The sequence below is a fragment of the Cucumis melo genome, chromosome 8 (assembly GCF_025177605.1).
Source record: "Cucumis melo cultivar AY chromosome 8, USDA_Cmelo_AY_1.0, whole genome shotgun sequence".
Classification (NCBI taxonomy): Eukaryota; Viridiplantae; Streptophyta; class Magnoliopsida; order Cucurbitales; family Cucurbitaceae; genus Cucumis; species Cucumis melo.
Genome location: NC_066864.1, coordinates 7490453 through 7511603, shown reverse-complemented (window position 1 = coordinate 7511603; position 21151 = coordinate 7490453). Strand labels below are relative to the sequence as shown.

The window sequence follows — 21151 nt, the reverse complement described above, 5'->3', positions numbered from 1 at the left end:
TTTTAATTCTTTTGGTATGAGTGACAAAAATGAAATGTGTGGAGAGATCGTAGATGTCCCTTAAATATGTGTAATGGTTGAGTTCTCTTGATAAAAAAATTTGAGAATAAAAACAAAAGATGGACATGTTGGTGTTGGAAACGTAATATGCCCTCACAATACAAATCAAGAAGATTGTTCTCTTATTCACACAATTGACAAGAAAGAAATTGAATAATATTTCTTAAACTTGAATTTCTTACTTTCTTTTTTACATACAAATAAGAAACCTTACACATATTTATACTAGTAGAAAAAGTACATTAAAAGTCATCAACAATAAATTTCGATACATGTGACTCTTCATATATTATGTATTAGTGATTAACTATTCCATATATCTCAACTATTCATGCATATTTAATAATGTAAATTCATGTATTAAGTTTAGATTAATTTAATTTCAACATCCTCCCTTAATTTGACTTGAGCAACTCCAAGTTTTCCTCTGAATTTATCAAATAAGTCAAACTTGAGCACCTTTGTAAAAATATTTGCCACTTGATCTTGAGTCTTGCAATATTTTACCATCACTTCTCCATCTTTAACCAAGTCTTTGATAAAATGATACTTGATTCTAATATGCTTGCTTCTTTCATGGAAAACTTGATTCTTTGATAATGCTATGCCAGATCCATTATCACAAAATAAATCAGTTTCACTTCTTTGAGTACACTTCAATTCTTTTAACATCCACCTAAGCCATAAAGCTTGACATCCAGCTGCAGCTATCGAGATATATTCTGCATCGGTGGTAGAAAGGGCAACAATAGATTGTTTCTTTGAAGCCCATGAAAAAACACATGAACCCATACTTAAAACATAACTAGATGTACTTTTATAATCATCCACATTACTACCTCAGTCACTATCACAAAAACCAAACAATACTAATTCTGAACCGTCTTGCAATAAATTCCAAAATTAATGGTGCCAAGAATGTAATGAAGAAACTCTTTTACCTGCTTTCCAATGACTTCTTTTCGGGTTTGTCATAAATCTGCTTAACATACTTACACCAAATAATGTCTTGTTGCTGTCAAGTACATTAAGCTTCCAACTAAGCTTCGATACAAACTTGGATCGACTGCTTCTCCAATATCATCCTTGCACAATTTCAAATATGCATCTATGGGAGTGTTGCAAGGTAAAACATTTTTCATTCGAAATTTTTTTAGTAAATCATGAGCATAATTTTGTTGAGAAATGAATTTCTCCTTCACTTTGATTAACTTCAATTCCAAGAAAGTAGTGGATGAAACCCATATCGCTCATCTCGAATTTCTTTTTCATGGAATTCTTAAAATCATCACACAAAAATTTATCATTTCCAATAAAAAGTAAATCATCAACGTAAAGAGAAATGATAAGAAATTTGTCATACTTGTCTTCTTTGACATAGAGTGCATGCTCATATGGACACCTTCGAAATCTTGTATTTAGAAAAAAAAAATGTCGATACGACTGTACCAAGCTCGCGGAGCTTGCTTCAATCCATACAAGGCATTTTTCATCTTGTACATTTTTTCTTCTTCTCCCTTTTTGACATAGCCGAAAGGTTGTGCAACAAATATCTCTTCCTTCAAGTGTCCATTCAAAAAAGCGGATTTTACATCCATTTGATAAACTTTCCATCCATTTTGAACAGCTAATGACAAAACCAATCGAATGGTCTCAATTCTTGTCATAGGGGCAAACATTTCTTCATAATCCACACCATATTCCTGCTTGTAGCCTTTTACAACAAGTCTTGCCTTGTATTTTTCAACATTACCATCTGACTTCAACTTTGTTCTGTACACCCACTTTACTCCAAGAGCTTGTTTGTTTGTTGGAAGCTTTATCAACTCCCATGTTTCATTTCTTCTTATCGCATCAATTTCTTGATCCATTGCAATCTTCCATTTCTCATATTGGATGGCTTCATCAAAAGTTACAAGATCAACACCAGCAAACAATGCAAAATTAGCAAAATGATCATCATTAATTTGGTTAGTAGTATTATAAATTTCTTGAATACTCCTCATTCTCCTTGGTGAGATTTCATCATCACTTTGTGGAAGATGGCGTTGAAGATAAAGATGACTCCACCGCTTGAATTTCTGCTTGCTATAATTCTTGAGCATCTTTATTCTCATCTATATTAACATGAAATTGACGTTTAGCTTCATCAACGTACGTCATTACTCCAGTTACATGATTCATCTTCATTGAAAATCACATCTCTTCTGATAATAATTTTTCTTGACACAGGATTATATAATCGATAAGTTTTAGAATTTTCACTATAACCTACCATAATACATTTTTCAGATTTACAATCAAGCTTGCCTCTTAGCTGATTTGGAATATGAGAATAAGCTATACTTCCAAACACTCTCAAATGACTAATAGATGGTTTCTCAGCACACCATGCTTCATAAGGAGTCTTACCTGGAATACTCTTTGTTGGAGCTTGATTCTGAATGTAAACAGTACATGCAACAACATCTCCCTAAAACTCGTTTGGTAAATTTTTTGTTTTTAGCATACTTCTCTCCATTTCCAAGATTGTTCTATTCTTTCTTTCTGCAACTCCATTTTGTTGTGGAGTCATTCGAGCTGTCATTTGATGATGAATTCCTTGTTCCTTGAAAAAATTACCAAAAGCTATACATTCTCTACCACAGTTAGATCTCAAAGTTTTTATCTGTGACCACTTTGATTTTCAACAAAAGCTTGAAGGATTTAAAACATACAAGTGCTTCACTCTTTTCTTTCAAAAAATAAATCCACAACTTTCTATTGAAATCATCAATGAAGGTTATGAAATATCGATTACCTCCATTTGTTGTTGTTCGCATAGGACCACACAAATCTGTATGAATCAAAGAGAGGTTTAGAAGCTCTCTAAGCTTTCCTAGTTGGAAATGAGTATCGATGATGTTTTGCAAGAATACATGCTTCATAAATATCTGTCTCATGGTTGATATTTTGTATGCCTCTCACCATATGATTTTTGCAGAAATAAGATAGTGATATGAAGTTTAAGTGACCATATCAAAAATGTCAAAGCCAGGATGGATCCTTTATCCAATGGAATGGTAATCTTCTAAGGTAAGAAGTCGTAGATATAACATTTTGTCCTTTATTTATTATTTTTTATTTACTCTTTTATTTTATTTATCTACTTTATTTTACTTTATTTTTATTTTATTTTGAAAGTGGAATTTGAATTTAAATTTAACCATTTGCTTTTTCTAAAAAACAACAAAAAATTGAATATCACAACATCTTCTTACTTATTTTCCCTCAATTCACCTAATTTTCTCTCCTTAAATTTTTTCCTCTCCCTCTTCAAACTCTTCCACCTTCACCACTCTTAAAATACGTTACTACCCTCTCTGTCCTATAAAAACATATAAAAACAAAGGAGAATTTCTTTTTGAGAGGGTATGTTAGATTGAGATCACACTACTACAAATATGGGTCTTAACGACGCAAGTTTTGCGTCATAAAGACTTTCAACGACACAATTTTTGCGTCATTGAAGCCACTGTCAAGAAAGAATATTTAACGACACTTTGGAAAACGTGTCATTAATTATGCTTAGATGCCACCAAAATTGTGTCATTAATACCTTTACCTTGACGCAATAAATATGTCACCGTTATCTATAACTCGACACCAATATATTGTCATCAATACCCTTATATTGACGCCAATCATGTGTCACCATTATCTATACCTTGACACTAATATATTGTCATTAATACTCTTAAATTGACATTTTAAATGTGTCACGTTATCTATTACTCGACACGAATTTATTGTCATTAATAATCTTATATTAACGCTTTAAATATGTCATTGTTATCTATACCTTGACACAAATTTATTGTCATTAATAATCTTATATTGACACTTTAAATGTGTCACCGTAATCTGTCAATCGACACAAATATATTGTCATTAATACTATTACATTGAAAATTTAAATGTGTCACCGTTATCTAGAATTCGACACCAATATATTGTCATTAATACTCTTATAACGACGTTTTAAGTGTTTCACCTTTTAATATAACTCGACACTAATATATTGTCGCTGTAAATATTTCGTTACACAAAATTATTGTCAAGAAATGTGCTTTAACGACACTGTTTCTGTTTAATAAAAGCTTATATGTCGACACATGTTTGGTGTCGTTATACATCATTTTCGCAACACATATCTTTCTATCATATATTTCTTCTTTCAAAAAAATTAAATACTAAATTCCAGCATTACCCACATATGTTTGGAAAGATATTTATATTGATAATAAAAAAAATATAACATACATTATCGGTAAAGATTTTACAATAATCCAAAAGATAAATTTACTGTAATATTACATGTATGTGTGACCTAATCTAATCAAACTGACGCATAAATGAGAACTTGATCGATACTATGGTCCGTGAATTCTTCAACTACCTGCAAATTTGAAGAAAATGAACCTTAGCCAACATTCATTACGGAAAATGCATAAGCATAAGCATAAACATTAAGTCCATGCTAAACAAAAATCACCTTCTTAATAAGCAGACCAATAAACTTTTCAAAATAAGCGTCTAAAGTTCAGACAACCAAGGTTTTTAATAAAAGACCCATAAGGAATGCAAAAGATTAAAAAAAAACACCGACTACATAAGCATAAGCATAAGCATAGTATATAAATGTTGCAAATGTAAGTTTTGATTCAATCTTTACAGTCCAAGAAATGTTATAGTTTGCATCAAATTGAAACTTAGCATAAACTTACCCTTAGCCCCCCTCCTCCAAAGTAAATACAAAACAACATGATTTCTATAACATATGTCTAAGCGGATTGAACAAAATAGATTTTCAATGACTAAAATAACTGCAGAATAGTTAACACAACAAAGTATCAAGTTCCTAAATACGTGTCAACATGATTCCTAAAACATATGTCTAAGCGGATCGCACAAAATAGATTTTCAATGGCTACCACTGCAGGATAGTCAAAGCAATATTCCTAAATACATGTTAACATGATTCCTAAAATAAAATAGTTAAGTTACGTTACAAAACATAAAGCACGCTTACCTCTTTCTTTTACTAAATTTCCACCTCCATATCTTGATTAGGGGGAGAGTGGAGAAGGTGGGAGTGGAGAGAAAATTAGGTGAGTTGAGGGAAAATATAGAAGAGAGTGGAGAAGGTGGGAGTGGGAGAGAAAATTGGGTGAGTTGAGGGAAAATAGGGAAGAGACTGATATTCATTCTTAGAAGATTACCCCTCTATTGGATCAAAAAATGTTTCTTGTAGACAAAGAAAATCAATTGAATTTTGCACTTTAATTTTCTAAACAAAATGAATCTTGCATACTAATTAAACAATCAAGAGCAAATTAAAAGATTGTTTCATAGAGATCACATGGAATTGAATTCGTTCTTGAACAAAAATTAAAGAATCAACATGCTAAATTAGAAGAAAAATCGAAGAAACTCTCAAATAAATTGAATACCCATGATCCTCTATTACCTCTTAGAAGATTACCCATCTATTGGAATAAAAGATTAATGGAATATTTTTTAGAGAAAAATGACAAAATGAGATGGGAGAGTTTTGAAAAAATGATATTTAAAGAGAATTTAGGTGAAAATTGGAGTTGGATTTATGAATGGATCAAATATAACTGAAAATTGATTAATATTTACAGAAAAATGAGTTATATATAGAAAATAAATGAAAATAACCGCTTCATGGGTTTCGAACTCATAACTTTAGGGCCAGACGCACGCTCAATTTGACAGAAAGGAAAGGATTTTTGGAAAGTTGTTATATATTTACAAGATTGCCATTGAAAATATGTGAGAAACAATATTTGTAAGCTATGAGATTCGAACACAGGACATCAAAGGCGCCCGTGTGAGGAGAAGATTACACGTGGCATGCGTAGATTGGCTGAAGAGTGGGAAAGGTGAGCACGTGAAGTCTTTCGAAAATGGAGAATAAAGGAATATGCTCGTCTGGGATTCGAACTCACGACCTTGAATGTCAATGTTTTGTTGATAATTAACAACGCTTTAAATGTGTCAAGAAAAATAAAATTGTGTCAATAAATAATTTTCAACGACACAATTGTACCTCACCCCATCTTTTTTATTTTCAACGACACAATACCTTGATTAGTAGTGTCATTAAAACCCATTTTTCTAGTAGCCGAGGGAGAAGAGAAATCGGAGCAGTCAAGATTCTTCGACGGTAGTCTCTTAGATTGGTGGGTTCGACGACAGTCCCATAGATAATATTTGCTTGTTCGACGGTGTGAGATTAGTGGGTTTGACGACAGTCTCTTAGATTTGGAGATGAGTTACATTGTTTCCCGTTTTTTGGTAGGGAGAGAGAGAAAAGATTGAGCAAATTGTAAAAGTCTTTTTGAATGTCGCGCGAAGAGGGAATTGAAAATTTTTTAATTTTTGATTTTTTTATTTCAAAATTTATTTAATGACACAAAGAATTTGTCGTTAATTAACGACACTTTAAATGTGTCAAGAAAAATTAAATTATGACAATAGAATTGTGTCAAGGAATAATGTGTCACTTCTATTTTCAACGACACATTTTACTCCTACCATACCCCTTTTTTATTTTTAACGACACAGTGTTTTGATTTGTAGTGTCGTTAAAACCCAAATTTTTACTAGTGATCGTTGAGCGAGAGGACTGCTTGGCTACGCGATGACAGTTGAGTGATAACCGTTTGGCTACGCAACGATCGTTGAGCGAGGATCGCTTGGCTACGCGATGAATGTTGACCAATTGGCTATGGAGGTGGCGCGCGGCGGAACGCGACGGTGATCTGCGACAGACAGCTGACACGTCTGGGCTTCGAACGACGACGCACAGACGGCTTGAGACGAGCGGCGAGGATGAAGGAGATCAGACGGAGACAGAGACACGATGGCTGTGACGGAAGGGATGCGGCGGTTTGCTAGGGTTTTTAGGGTTAGGGTTTTCTTTAGGTTGCTTGAGGAAGAAGAAAACAAATAGGTTCCCACGATTTACCAAGGCTATTTAAAGAATAACATTTGCCCTTAAATAATTATATTATCTTATAATATAATTATTTTAACTTTACAAACAATTAATTATATAATCAAATGTACAATTAATCCAAATTCCACAAATCAAGGATTTCAACAATTTAAACAACACCCGAAAATTCAAAGAAATAAACTTAAAATAATTACAAATAAATTACCTTAAATTTGGGGTGTTACAAACACTTGCCATCAACTGAAGCAGGTTTGTAATTTTGAGGTTGAATGACATTTGAGCCTAGAAACTGCAATACATTGAACCGAAAAAATGATCATGAAAACAACTAAGGATAAAAGAAACAAATTGCCAAAAACGCAAGAGAGACGGTTAGACAATTCTCCAATGGAACAAAAGTTTATGAGAACAAAAATGTAATTTATTGTACAAGTTAAATGAGCTTTGCCATCCATCAAGCAATAGAAAGGAAGAATCAGCTTTCTAGTATAATTTTACAATATGGTATCAAGTGAGATTTGTTGGATTCAGAATCTGCTTCCTAGTGTTTGAGAATTTTTGGCTTCAGACAGTTGAAAAAACTACTCAGAATCAGGTTATGTCATTTTAAATTGATCAACGTTTGAATTTACAAAATTGTTTTTATATAATTAATAAGTTCTATCATTGATGGTTGCATAATATTTTACCTTAGGTGTGAGTTCCATATCTTCAAGAGCATGTGCTTATTGCAGGAACCCTGAGATGAGATTCTGGATGAGATTTCTGTTACAGACAATTTAACGAACAAATAAATTCAAGAATGAATGGAGGGAAAAGCAGAAAGAACTTTGATAGTCCAGAAAGTTATAGTTCAAATACAATGTTAGACAATATTAGAAATTTCATTTCACAAAATATACAACGCTTTCAAGTGAACTAAGCTACCAAAATATTCTTTTCCATGGCTATGAATCTCTGTTATCAGATAAAAATGTTACCATCCATTTCAACTTAAAAGCATGGATACAGATATGTCAGAACAGGGACATCGTCATTTCTAAGAATTCTAAAGCATGAGCATGGCAAGGACTCGTGTTAATCGATTGAAAAGTGTATCATTTTTCCAGGAAAAAGATATTCAAAATTTACATTATATGCCAACTTTCTTAATGTGTTATTTTTATTATTTTAACTTTTCTTCTACTTCTTAAATATGGATTCGAAATATTATTACACTCATACGCTTTTCCTCATTTGTAGGATCGAATAATGAAGGTTCAATAAATAATAATGAATATCAATTTGGTATGTGAAACAATGATGTTGTTTCTAATATCATAAATCACTTATTGATCTAAAAATATAAGAAAGGAACCGGTAAAGATGAATTTAATATTATATCATCCAACTCTATTATATCTAGTTTTTGTGATGCATTGATAATATTTTAAGCCTACGTATGGTTAAATTTTCCCACTCTAACGTAAAGAGACAAAGAAGATGGTTCATCATTTAAATTTTAATTCTCTCTTATCTAAAAAGGAAAAAGAAAAAGTATAAGATATTTTATATAGTATTAGATATTATTCCAACGCTTGAAAAGTATTATGTGACATCGATTTCATTTTTAATTATTACTTTGTAGATATTATTCTTCTCCTCTCTAACTTTTTTCTTTTTTAGTCTTTTTGTTGCTTTTCAGTGAAATGCTTTTAAATTGTTTTTATTAACTTTTTAGACTTATATTTTTAAATAAAATATTTACAAGCATATACTTATCTATGGCCTATCGGTGTCTATCCGGATTATAATTTATTAAGGAGAGAAAATAATATTTGTGTTATATTTATAAATATTTTTACTTGTTTTGTAATTTAATATCAATTTTTACCTTTTTTTAACCATATATATAGAGGACAGAAGCCAACATTAGGTGTACTTGAGATACCCATTAACTAATATTAACTTAAAATTGGATATATTTCGTTGTGTTGCACAAGTTATAGGAGACGAAACTACTCTACGAATCAAGTCCCCTAAAAAAAAGTATACAATGAAGTATAAAATCAATAGATAGAATCAAAATATTTTAACTAAATTGATACATTTGTAGTAATGGTATCTCTATCCAAACGTGATAACATTCATTAAGAAAGAAAGGTATGTGTGTCAGTGCCCTCATACCTCTAAGTTGAAAACAATTATATATATATATGATTATTTATTTATTTATTTTGGGTGTCTTTCCAATACTTTTTATCTGTAGCTCTTTTTTAGAAGTTTTTTAAAAAATATCAAAGATTGACAAGCAATTTATACATCATAGAACAAAATCACTAAAAACCAAAATTTATTTATAATTGATTTTTTATAAAGGATAAATATTTTGTCAAAAATATTTCATTTTTCCTTCTTTCTATCCTTTTTACTTATTGAGAGGCCGACTTTTAAGGAGCTCCGATCCTTTTTTCTTCTTTCATCCTTCTTCTTTTTTTTTTTTTTTCCTTTTTTTCTTTTTAATTTTTTAAGTGACAAAAAATATTAATAGATTATTATCTAGGCTTTCTATGATCTTATTTTGATTTGTTATGTTTAGAAACAATTTTTTCAAAATAGTAAAATTTTGTTATAATTGTGAATTTTGAATGCAACTTAAAATAGTAATTTCTGAATTTGCGACAAGAATGTGATTTGAGATACATTTTTAGATTATGTACATGTGTATAATGTATGTGAATTACTTAAAATATGAGTTTCTTTTAGGTTCAAAACATATATTTAATTTTGAGAATTAGGATTTGAATATTCCATTAATTTATATTTATAGTTTTTTTTTCTTTTCAAACGTTATTTGTATAGAAATAATAATAAATAAATAAATAACTTTGTTATTAAAGGATTGTATTAGTTAGGGTTTGAACATAGACTGATTGGAGGAGTTAAGTGGAGCTTGTGATATATTATATATAGGAAAAGTGCATAAGATGACAAAAAATTTTTGAAAAAAAAAACAGTTCATATCACATCTTTTTCGCATATTGCGAATATGACAAATATGATGGCTATCAGACAGTTATTATAGGGTTATCGGATGGCTATCGGATGGTTATCTGCTTTTAAACTTGCTACCTTTAATTGATATAAAGGTACAAACGAGCTAGAGAAAGGCTTGAAAAGTTTATAAGAGACTAACAAATGCTTTGGAGTTGAGTGATATAGTAGCAATATTATAGTTTAAAAAAAGTACTATAGTTACAAAAGAAAGGAGTTTGTTTTAAGAAAAATAACACTTTAGGAAGTTTTTTTTATTTACTTTTTTGATGTTATTATTTGTTGTGTATATTATTAAAAATAATGATCTATATTCTAAAAAATGTTTTCTTTTTTAAAAAATACTTTTACTTCAATAAAAGTTTGCTTGGAGTAATTTTTTTTTAATATACCGTTCTTATATAATGTGAAAATATATGTACATACAAAAAAAGGGAATTGCATCAGATGACAAAAACATTTAATAAAAAACAACTCATAGAACTTTTTTTTTTTTTTTTTGCATATTGTGAATATGACAAATAAGACGAGTAATTAATGATATTAAACGAATATCAAACGACTATTCAGACGGCTGTCAAAGGACTATCAGAGGGTTATCAACTTTTAAATTTGCTACTTTTGTAATTTAAAAAATGTAGTGACATGGGCCCTGTAATTATAAATTTTTTTGTTATTTTTGCAAATGCCCCTAAAAAGAATACCTAAAAATAGTAAAAAGATATTTTAGAAGCAACTCAATCTGATATTTTAGAAGCAACTCAATCTTAAATAAAATATTATATATATGGTTTTTTTTTGGTCAAAAGGTAAGTGTACTCTAACTCTCATAAATGTACATACGAAAGGTAACTTGTAAGAGAATTAGATTCAAATTTATCGATTAAACAAAAAAAAATTCTATTTTAAAAATGTATTAGTAAATATTTGGAGTAGAGAGAGGTAAGTGATGTAGTGTATATAAATTGGAGTGAAGAGTTAAGTAGAGATCATAGGAGTTTGTGAGAGAAGAATTATATATATATATATATCCAATATATCATCAAATTAGCTTATAATTTGAAAGATGACTCTTGGAATCAATATTTCTGGTGGCCTTCAAATTGTGAATCCATTGGACAGTTTGCTTCTTGAGGTATGTGTTCCACTTGTGCTTAATCATTGTCGTGCTATACTTGGAATTGACGCCCAGTTTGAAGGTATTATAGATGGTCACTATGAGGTTGGACCAAATGGCAAAACATATACCCTTAAGTTGAAACTAAAGGTCAGGATTGGTGATGCTTATGTTATTAAGATCGTTGTGGTTAAATTCTTTTGGCCATTCATTGGCATTCCAACAAACCTTTTGTCTTTCGAGTATGTTGAAGAAATCAACATCTAAAAGCCATGAAATCATGCTATCTATAATGAAAATGTTGCTTTCTTATGCATCATTTTCATCTCTTATATATGTATCAATAAATATGTAAAACTGACTTCTCCTTAAGAATGCAATAAGGGATATTTCAATTTACATTATATTTACTTTCTTAATGTCTTCTTCTTCCTTTTTTTTTCTGAAATCTTTGATTGTGGGTTTGAAATATTATCACTCGATACTTTTTATCTTTCTTCCACTTCTTGAATCTCTGACTGTAAAGCACATAAAGTTTGTTAAAAGTTAGAGTAAGTAAATGAGCTTAGGAGAGCAATCATGGTGGGGTGGCCAACGATCTGTGTATTTCATCATTCTATTTAAACAAACATTCTCTTTACATTTTACAGAGTGTGTGAGCAAGGAACATTGAGTGTGTAGTTCTCTTTTCCTTCTTCATTGTTCTCTTTTCCTTCTTCATTGTTCTCTGTATTCTTGTGAAAATAAGTGAAGAGTTTTGTGAGGCTTTCTACTATAGGCTGTCTACTATAACTCTCCAGTGTTCTTCTCCTTCTTCGATCTTTTATTTACGTTTGCATTCTTTGGCTATTGGTACTGTTTTTTATTGAGAAAAATCCAGCAACAGTCTACAATTTTTTCCCTAGCTTTTAATTATAACTTGATTAATTCGATCTCAAAGTTCTATATCTAATCGAACTGGATTATCAACTCTCGGTGTTCTGATTATTGTTTTTACTCTCTGTTACTTATTATCTTGAGTGCTAACTTATGTTGTCAAATAGTTAATAGTGACTTCTTTTTTTAAGGAGGTTAATTAGTAATAGTATATATAAAGGTGGATAAGTAGTAGAAACTAGATGAGTGAAGAAATTAAAGAAGCATAGAGATCAATAAGAAAAACTAAAAAGATTGTAATGGTTCTAATATCATTAAACACAATGACTCAGTTCGATTGCGTGCGAACTCCTTTTTGTGACAATTATGAATTTTTCATTCGTGTGGGTTTGAAAAATTTTATGATAATTATTTTAAATGAAGAAGTGAGTTTTTTGGTGTGTTGGACTATTGTCATTGTAAGGAGATAGATGAAGATTTAGAGAAGATAAAATGGATGTTGTAGATCTTTTGGTTTTTTTTAGGAAGATAAGCAGGTTAGAAGTAGGGGCTATGAAGGTTAGAGACTTAGATGAAGAAGAGAAGATGTGAATGTTGTAAAAATTTCTAGAGTTTTTTTTTTTTTTTTTTTGTGAACTTTTCATTATGTGGTGTTATGTGTATGAAGAAGAAGAGATTATTTATAGCCAAAATCATTTCTTTAAATGGCTAAAAATTCAAAATGGTGGGATTTTTTGTATTTGAAAATAATACCAACTTTAGCATTCATATCAAAATGACATGAAACTTTTAATAACCAAAATCAAATTCAAAAAAGTTACCGTCTTTGGTATTTATCCACCTACCTTAGTTACTTTAATTAAATGGTTTAGTTACTTTTACCAAACTACCTACAAAATTTAAAAAGTAGTCAAATAACATTTTTTTTAGAAAAAGGTAGTTAATCACAAAATTAAAAATAAGTCAAATTATGGCTAAAATTAATTTAGCAATTAAATTGATTTTAAATAATGTCGGACAAAATTAGGTGGCTATAAATGTGGATAAGTAGTACAAATTAGATGAGGGAAGAAATTAAAGAAGCATAGAGAGATCAATAATAATTACTAAAAAGATCTTTATGGTTCTAATATCATTAAGAAACAATGACTCAGTTTAATTGTGTGCGAACTCCCACTACAAGAGACGTGGGTACTCCCGACGCACAAATACGTCGGCGAAAATGCAAAGCACGTCGGGAAAGGATATCCCGACGTACAAAACGACGTCGGGAAGAACGTCGGGGGAAATGCGTCGGGAAAATCTTTCCCGACGCCGTCTATGCCGACGCATCTCACGACGTCGGGAAAGCCTATTTTCCGACGTTTTTTTCCCGACGTAATGAACGTCGAGAAATATTTTTTATATATTTTTTTAAATATTTTATTTTTACTTTTTTCCTTATAATATTTTGCTCAAACATTCACAATGATGTTCGGATTGCTCAAAAAAATTTGGCGACGTTTTGGATTAAATTAATAAATATACAAACACAAATTAAAAAATAAAATTAAAATTAATAATACGAATAAGTTGACTACAAGAAAATATAGTTCTCAATATACAAAAAACATAAACATAAGACCCAATCTCCCAACGAGGTGCGTATGCGCGTCATTTTGCACCTTCGGTCCTAAAAATGGTATAAAAATAACTAAGTTTAATACATAATCATATATTGCAAAAACTTAAGAATAATAGAGACATATACGACGTACCGCAGGGCTAGGGATCATGTGGTGGTTCCTGTTGTGCACGAGTTAGGTCTTCAATCATCTTTTTCATAGCTTCCACTTGTGAAGCTAATGCTTGGTGATTTCTATCTTGTACTTCAATCCGTTCCAAAGCTTCATGAAGTTTAGCTTGTAATTCAATCTCTTTTTGTGTGGACTGCGAACAAGATGTCGACGAACTGCTTGCACTTGCCGTTCTGCGGGCCTTCGGCTTGGGTCCCCAACCAAGGCCTTTTGAGTAGCCTGGTCGTCTACCCAACACCTGATCGCATATCTCATCCTCAGAGAGTGGCTGACTACCCTCTGGGGTAGGCTGGGATTGGAGTTCCAGCATTTGATTCTGCAACAAATTTAAAAATTATGTTAGGTAACGCGCAAAAATATATAATAAAAGTGGATAATTAATAAGGGTATAACTTACATGCGCATCCTCGGCGACCTACCATAACTGCAGGATAGCCATCCCAAATATAAACAAATTCAAAACAAAAAAGGCTACCATAACTGCAGGATAGCCATCCCAAACATAAACAAATTCAAAACAAAAAGGCTACCATAACTGCAGGATAGCCATCCCAAACATAAACAAATTCAAAACAAAAAAGGCTACCATAACTGCAGGATAGCCATCCCAAACATAAACAAATTCAGAACAAAAAAGCTACCATAACTGCAGGATAGCAAAAACAAATCTTAACACACATATTACATTCCCAATTCAATTTAACTATTAACTCCCCCCCCCCCCTCCAATTTCAATTTTTCATTCAACTATAAATTCCCCTCCCCCCCCCCCCCCCCCAATTTCAATTTTCAATTTAACTTAAACCCCCTCCCTCCAATTCAATTTTAAATTTAACTATTAACTCCACTCCCCCCCCCCCCTCCAATTTCAATTTTCCATTCAACTATAAATTCCCCTCCCCCCCCCCCCAATTTCAATTTTCAATTTTCAATTCAAATATAAACCCCCTTCCCAATTCAATTTTCAATTTAACAATAAACCCCTCCCCCAATTCAACCCCCATTCAATTTTATTCAATTTTCTAAAACAAAAATCCTAAACCATTCAAATTTCAAATTTCAATTCAACTACAAATTACACACACTCTATACAAAAATACATTTAACAAACAAAAATCTATTCCAAAAGAAAATCCTAAACTAATTTTCATAAAAAATAACCCTAAACTAATTTTTATCAAAAAAAACCCTAAAACATAAACTTAAACTAAATAAATTTACATATTTCACTTACCTAAAGTGCAGACGGCGACGAGGAACAACGGCGAGGGCGGTCGGCGACGGACGGCGGCGGAACAAAAGGAAAGCACGGCCGGCTGCGACTTCTTCTTCTTCTCCTTTCTTTTTCTCCTCTCCTCTCGGCTTTGGTTCTGTGAATACAGAACTGAAACGAATTTAAAGGGGATTTCCCGACGCAGTCACGTGGCGTCGGGAAATCCCTCAAAAAGCGTCGGGAAAAGGGGAATTCCCGACGCTCATTAAACCCCTTTTCCCGACGTTTCACGGGCGTCAGGAAAAACCCCTATTCCCGACGCCGCTCCCGACGCACTGTGCACGGCGTCGAGAAAAGCCCCTTTTCCCGACGTATTCTTGCCGACGCCTTCGTGGTGCGTCGGGAAAGATTGCTTTCCCGACGCATCTCCCGACGCGTTGTTGAGGGCGTCGGGAAAGCCCTTATTCCCAACGTTCTTTATGCCGACGTGATTTTCGGCGTCGGGAATGCTCCATTTTCTTGTAGTGTCCTTTTTGTGGCAATTATGAGTTTTCCATTCGTGTGGGTTTAAAAGTTGGTGATGTTCTATTGTGTCTACATAGTTGAGATGATCAGGTGTATCTCCTAATCTCGATCCTCACTCGTGACTAGTTCAATTCTTACCCAAAGCATTTCAGAGAACCTTGAAATCGTACTATGGATGTATTGGACAAGTTCGTGCAATTGATATAGCTGGTTGTGCAATGGCTGAGCCTTGCAAAGAAGATAGGGACTGAAGCCAACCTTATTGGTTGTGGTTAGTACTAACACGATACAACCTTAGTGGTAGTGCTGAGGTTGGACCCACTCAATGACAAACACGATACATTCTTCAGATGTCCAAACCAATAGTTCTTAATTATATGTTTATGATATATCTTTCATGTCGCAATTTTTGTTCCATACATTGACATTTGAAGCATTGTCTATTTCAACTACGATGAAGATCTCAGCATCTAAAATATATTATCTATCGCACTTTTCTTCTAATACTATTTCATTAACAAATATGTAAAAGTTATGTCCTTGTATAATATTAAATGAATAATTTTCTACGTTTTAACTTCCATTTTTCTATTATATATAAGAAAATTATTTAGAATTACAAATTTTTTAAAAAATATTTACAAATATATAACAAGATACTATAATTTTATCTATGATAGATCACGATAGATAGATTATTACATGTATCTATCATGATACAGATTTTAACTTTTTCAAATGAAAAATAGTAAAATTAACTTTCCTTTTATAATTAAGAACGGTAACAATTAACTCTTAGAAAGACCAGCCTTAAATCTAAATGAGGAAAATTTTTTTGAAACACTCTGGAAAACAAATTTGCTGAAAAAAGGGAAGTTTTTTATGTGGTCTATGTTCCACAAAAGCATAAACACGGTGGACGTGCCCCAGAAAAGACAACCAAACACATACCTTCAACCCAGTAGATGCGTCCTCTGTAAATCGGCTGCCAAAGGTTTAAATCATATCTTCACATCTTGCCATCTCACAAAAAGCCTTTGAGATAAGCTAAATCGGCATATTGATGTTCAATTTGACACAAGAAACGTCAAATCCCTCTGTCTTTCGCTAGGAGCAATGAAGCAAACAAATAGAAAAAAATGTAATTTGCCTAAATGTAAGGGTGGCTCTTTTGTGGACAGTATGGCTGGAACGAAATAGTAGGGTTTTCAGAGATGTGGAAAAAAGTTTTCTCAACATGTGAGAAGATATTGGAACTCTAGTTGGAATGTGGTCTAGCTAAAACCCAATGTTCAAAGACTACAACCGAACAACTATATCTCTAAACTATAAGGCATTGTTAAAGTAATGTTTGTAATATGGTTCCCCACCAATATAAACATCTGTAACTTTGCCTCTTATTAATGAATTGTGGTATATAGTGTGTGCTCACTATACCTCTCCGTTTCCTTTTCAAAAAAAAAATTAAGAATGGTAACACAAGTTTTCAAAAAACAATTACAGATTTATTAAAACGTCCAAAAAATTACCCCACTCATGCAAAAGAGAGGTTAATACGTTATTCATAGATATTTGAATATACATTCTAATTAAAACCACCCAACATACTGCTAATCTTCTATAGCTCTTAATTGTTGAATTTTTCTCTTTCTTTCCTTTACTTCTTGCTTGTACACACTCTATAACTTTATAAGGTTATAGGTTAAATTTTTAACGTCTCAAAAACATAAAATATTTTATAATCTATAATTTTATAAGATTTCCTAACCAATCTTTTCTAATAACTTATATCGTTTTCCTTAAATAAAATAGCACGACGGAATCTAGAAATTTTGGAAGTTCAATTTTCTTGAACTCTTGAAGTGTGAGGGATCACATCTTTGGAAGTCCAAAATTTGATCCCAAAAAAAATTGATTTCAATTAATGTTTTAAAAAACATATCTTTATTGGAAGGTCATTCCAACGATGAATTTTAAGAAATTGTACTGATCTCTCACTTTCTTGAAGTGAGATAATTTTCTTTAATATAGTCTAATTGATGAGATGCTCTTTACTTATTTTATAAGATCACTATTTTAAATATTGGAGTAACGAAAGGTAAAATAAGACATTAGTTTTAGAAGAAATTAAATAATATTTTCAATTTAAGATTTGAGATTTGACCACGCTGTTTAGTTATGGGGTGCTAACACTTTCTATATACACAAATGACTCCAAAACTCGACTTTAGTCTTTACAGACTATTTTTTTTTAATGATTTTATTTAAAAATTGTGTTTACATTATTTTGGTGTCAAATTGCACTGGAAAATAGATTAGTAGTGACTTGTTTATTTATTTTACTTCAAAACTAACCCATTTTGAGGATGTTAGTTACTCCACGTCATCTCGGGCACGTGGCGACATTATTTTCTATAAAAAATTATTAAAAATGGTGGAAAGTCTTCTCGTCATATTAAATAACTTTTTTTATAAAAAAAAACTTAAAAATGTATTCTGAAATACACTCTTACTTCTTTTTTTGAAAGACTAGGAAACCCTATACCCAAATTTATGTGCTTTAGATGATATAGTGAACTAAACACAGGCAAGTTAATTCCTTAAGACCTCCTGAATGTGATTTATATATGACAATGGTAGGTACAAATTTTAGTATTAGAAAACAAAAAGCATAAGGTAATCCTACTGTTAATTAAACAAAATGCACCAACGTCATGTCAGAAATTTAAAGTCTTCAAATATATACGTTCACTTCTACGTGAACAAAAGTTTATTTGAAGCATATATTTTTATAGGTATACGTATTATTATTTAAATAAATATGTTGTGTAACAGTTAAGGATATATATTAAAAAAAAAAAAAAAACATGATATACAGAGTTGGATTTGGAATTCAAAATTATCATATTTTAACAAAAGTATCTTTCTCTAAAAAATAAAGCTACTTTTTCTTCTTAATTAATTACTTAATAGAAGTAGAGGAATTAGATTCCACAAATTAAAGAATTAATAATAAATTAAGTTGAAGGGAAGGAGTGGAATAAATTGGAGTAGTATAAATTTGAAACCCTCTTGATTGGAAACAAATTACAAAGCATTCCACAAAGTAATATAACAGAGAAATGTTGAAAATGTCAAGTGTCCAATCGAAAATTTTTAATACTGGTCCAAATCCTAGGATTGGAATATTACAAAACACTTTCCTATCAATAAATATGATATATACTAAATGATAATTATTTTGATATATCAATCCTCTAACTGTTTGGTATATTAGTCGACTAGTATACACCAAAAATAAAGTAAAGTATATTTATAGGATTGATATACCATTAATATAAAGTATATCAAAACATATTGTTGAAATACACATGGTGATACACTAGTATGGTTAGATTTGGAAGTATAAAGAATGAAAATCTGCTTCATTGGATTATTTGTTTTGTTGCTATATTTGGAAATTTTGGAAAAATATTGCTATATCTATGTATTTAAATGATAAAATCGTTTGAAAATATTTACAAATATAACAAAATATCACTCCCTATTTACTATAGATCAAAATCATGACATATATAAACACGTATAGCAGTCTATTACGATCTATCGTCACATCTAGTAGACAGACTCTAATGTTTTACTATATTTGGAAGCAATCCTAAATTTTGTGGTAATTATTTTAAATAACAAATTGTTAAAATATTTTCAAAATATAGCAAAATGAGTTGCATTGAGACGACAAGTCATGGGGAATCTCTTTTGGATTGTTTCTATTGTGTTTAAACATCACGAAGGATCGCCCATAATTTAAATTTTACGATGTTAGAAGGCCAATAAAAAATTTGTCTTAATTTTATCTAAAACAACTATCTTTTTGGTTTCATTATTCCATAAAAATATAATTGCCTAATTTGGACTATTTTTACAAGATCATAGCACTCTCTGATAGATTTTTATGATCAATATCTATCAATGCTCTGATAGATACTGATAGAAGTCTATCAATATTTATCAACGATCAAATCTAAAATTTTACTATATTTTATAAATATTTTGAGAATATATTCCGTATATAACACATAAACGAATATTCAATGAGCAAATAAATGTATAGAAAATTAATTAATTTGTCGAGCTCTTTTGTAAAATTGAAAAGGAAAAAACCACATCCAAATTAAAGTTTCAAACTACTATTTTTAGTCTATTTTGGGAGTAATAGAAAAATGAAGTTAGATCTTAATCGAAGTTTAATGCATCTGTCGGTCATTAAATGTCTTTTTTGTGACATGCATTGTTGCTTTATTAAAACAAAATTGTTAGTTAACAATATCGATCTTTCCTAACAATATTAAAACAAACTTCGCTATACTTACTAGATGGCTGTGGAGATTTTACATGGGAAAAAAATCCCTTTTGAAAGAGAATTATTAATACTAAATATAGCCTGGAAAACATGGGGAGGCATTCCAACTAAAGGCAAATATAGCAGCAGCAAGTCTCCGTGAAACTCCATCATAACAGGTATACCCTGGTTCCTTGACCAAACTAGATGGAAAATCAACTATGGTGAAAATATATCATTCTCGCATGGGTTTTGATCCAATATTGCTCCTCTTTTGCTCAATTCAGTAAACTTTAGTTTCATGATTATACAATAAAATCCTAACATTGTATATAACAATAATTGTCAAGATCTTTGAACTAGATAATTTTAGAAATTGAATTTAGTTAAAGAACAACATACCTTGATCACCTTGATCCATAATAATCTTCTTGAGGAATTGTACTTTCTCTCACTTGCCTTCCTTTAGACTTAATTTAGATTTCTTGATAGGAAGAATAAACTACTTAATGAAGCAGTGAGACGACCAATCCCCAAGGTTCTATTTATAAACACAATGGTGTTGAATTAGGGTATTATCTTTTAACCTAATGAGCCTAATAAAATAATAAGGCCAAAAGAGATAAATAATATATAATGCAATTGGGTCACATTAATGATAATATTATATTTAAGAATAAATCTAACATTCTCCCACTTGGCCCATTGACATTATTTACCATATACGTTCATAGACATAATGCGCTAATTAAACTTCATAATATATCGTGTCAAGGCAAAGAAACTACTAAAGGATCATGGCGGTCATACATCATTGCATTAACATACTCCCTTCCGTGTATCACTGAAATAGTTCTTCTATTAACATGATATATAACAAAGATAATCAATAATAATGGTCCAACAATAAGTGTCTTTATCAAAGACGATGTTCTGTTTGGTTTACATAATTCTTTTATGTATATACTAATCATAAAAACAGAACCATAAGATAAAATCAGAAACAATAAATAAATGAGCTCAAAGTGTCAAATAACATAATCTTGACTTAAATAATAATATCTACTAATGCCCACACGTTTGACATGATCATTGAATGTCTATGGTAGCAATACTTTATTTAGTAGATATGCAATCATAAGTTTAGTGCTAATGTGTTTGA

The 21151-nt window shown here is 31.1% G+C and overlaps 1 protein-coding gene and 1 long non-coding RNA gene across 3 annotated transcripts; both read right to left on the bottom strand.

The window, feature by feature from the left end:
* Positions 1-4370: 4370 nt before the first annotated feature.
* LOC127150634 (uncharacterized) lies at positions 4371-8157 on the bottom strand. 2 transcript variants are annotated; one of them, XR_007823199.1, is made up of 4 exons: positions 8068-8157; positions 7777-7852; positions 7293-7376; positions 4371-4498 (listed from the first exon to the last, which is right to left on the bottom strand). It is a non-coding gene; the product is annotated as an uncharacterized LOC127150634 (long non-coding RNA). The 2 variants fall into 2 exon arrangements; XR_007823198.1 differs by lacking the exon at positions 8068-8157 and having other exon boundaries at positions 7777-7975.
* Positions 8158-13862: 5705 nt separating this feature from the next.
* On the bottom strand, positions 13863-14316 carry LOC127150633 (uncharacterized). The gene is made up of 2 exons (XM_051089061.1): positions 14307-14316; positions 13863-14225 (listed from the first exon to the last, which is right to left on the bottom strand). The coding sequence occupies exon 2, from the start codon at positions 14217-14219 to the stop codon at positions 13878-13880; it is 342 nt and encodes a 113-aa protein (XP_050945018.1). The 5' UTR covers positions 14220-14225; positions 14307-14316; the 3' UTR covers positions 13863-13877.
* Positions 14317-21151: the final 6835 nt, after the last annotated feature.

Excerpts from the sequence above, each read along its gene's own strand:
- LOC127150633 (XM_051089061.1), bottom strand. The coding sequence starts at position 14,219 with ATGCTGGAACTCCAATCCCAGCCTACCCCAGAGGGTAGTCAGCCACTC.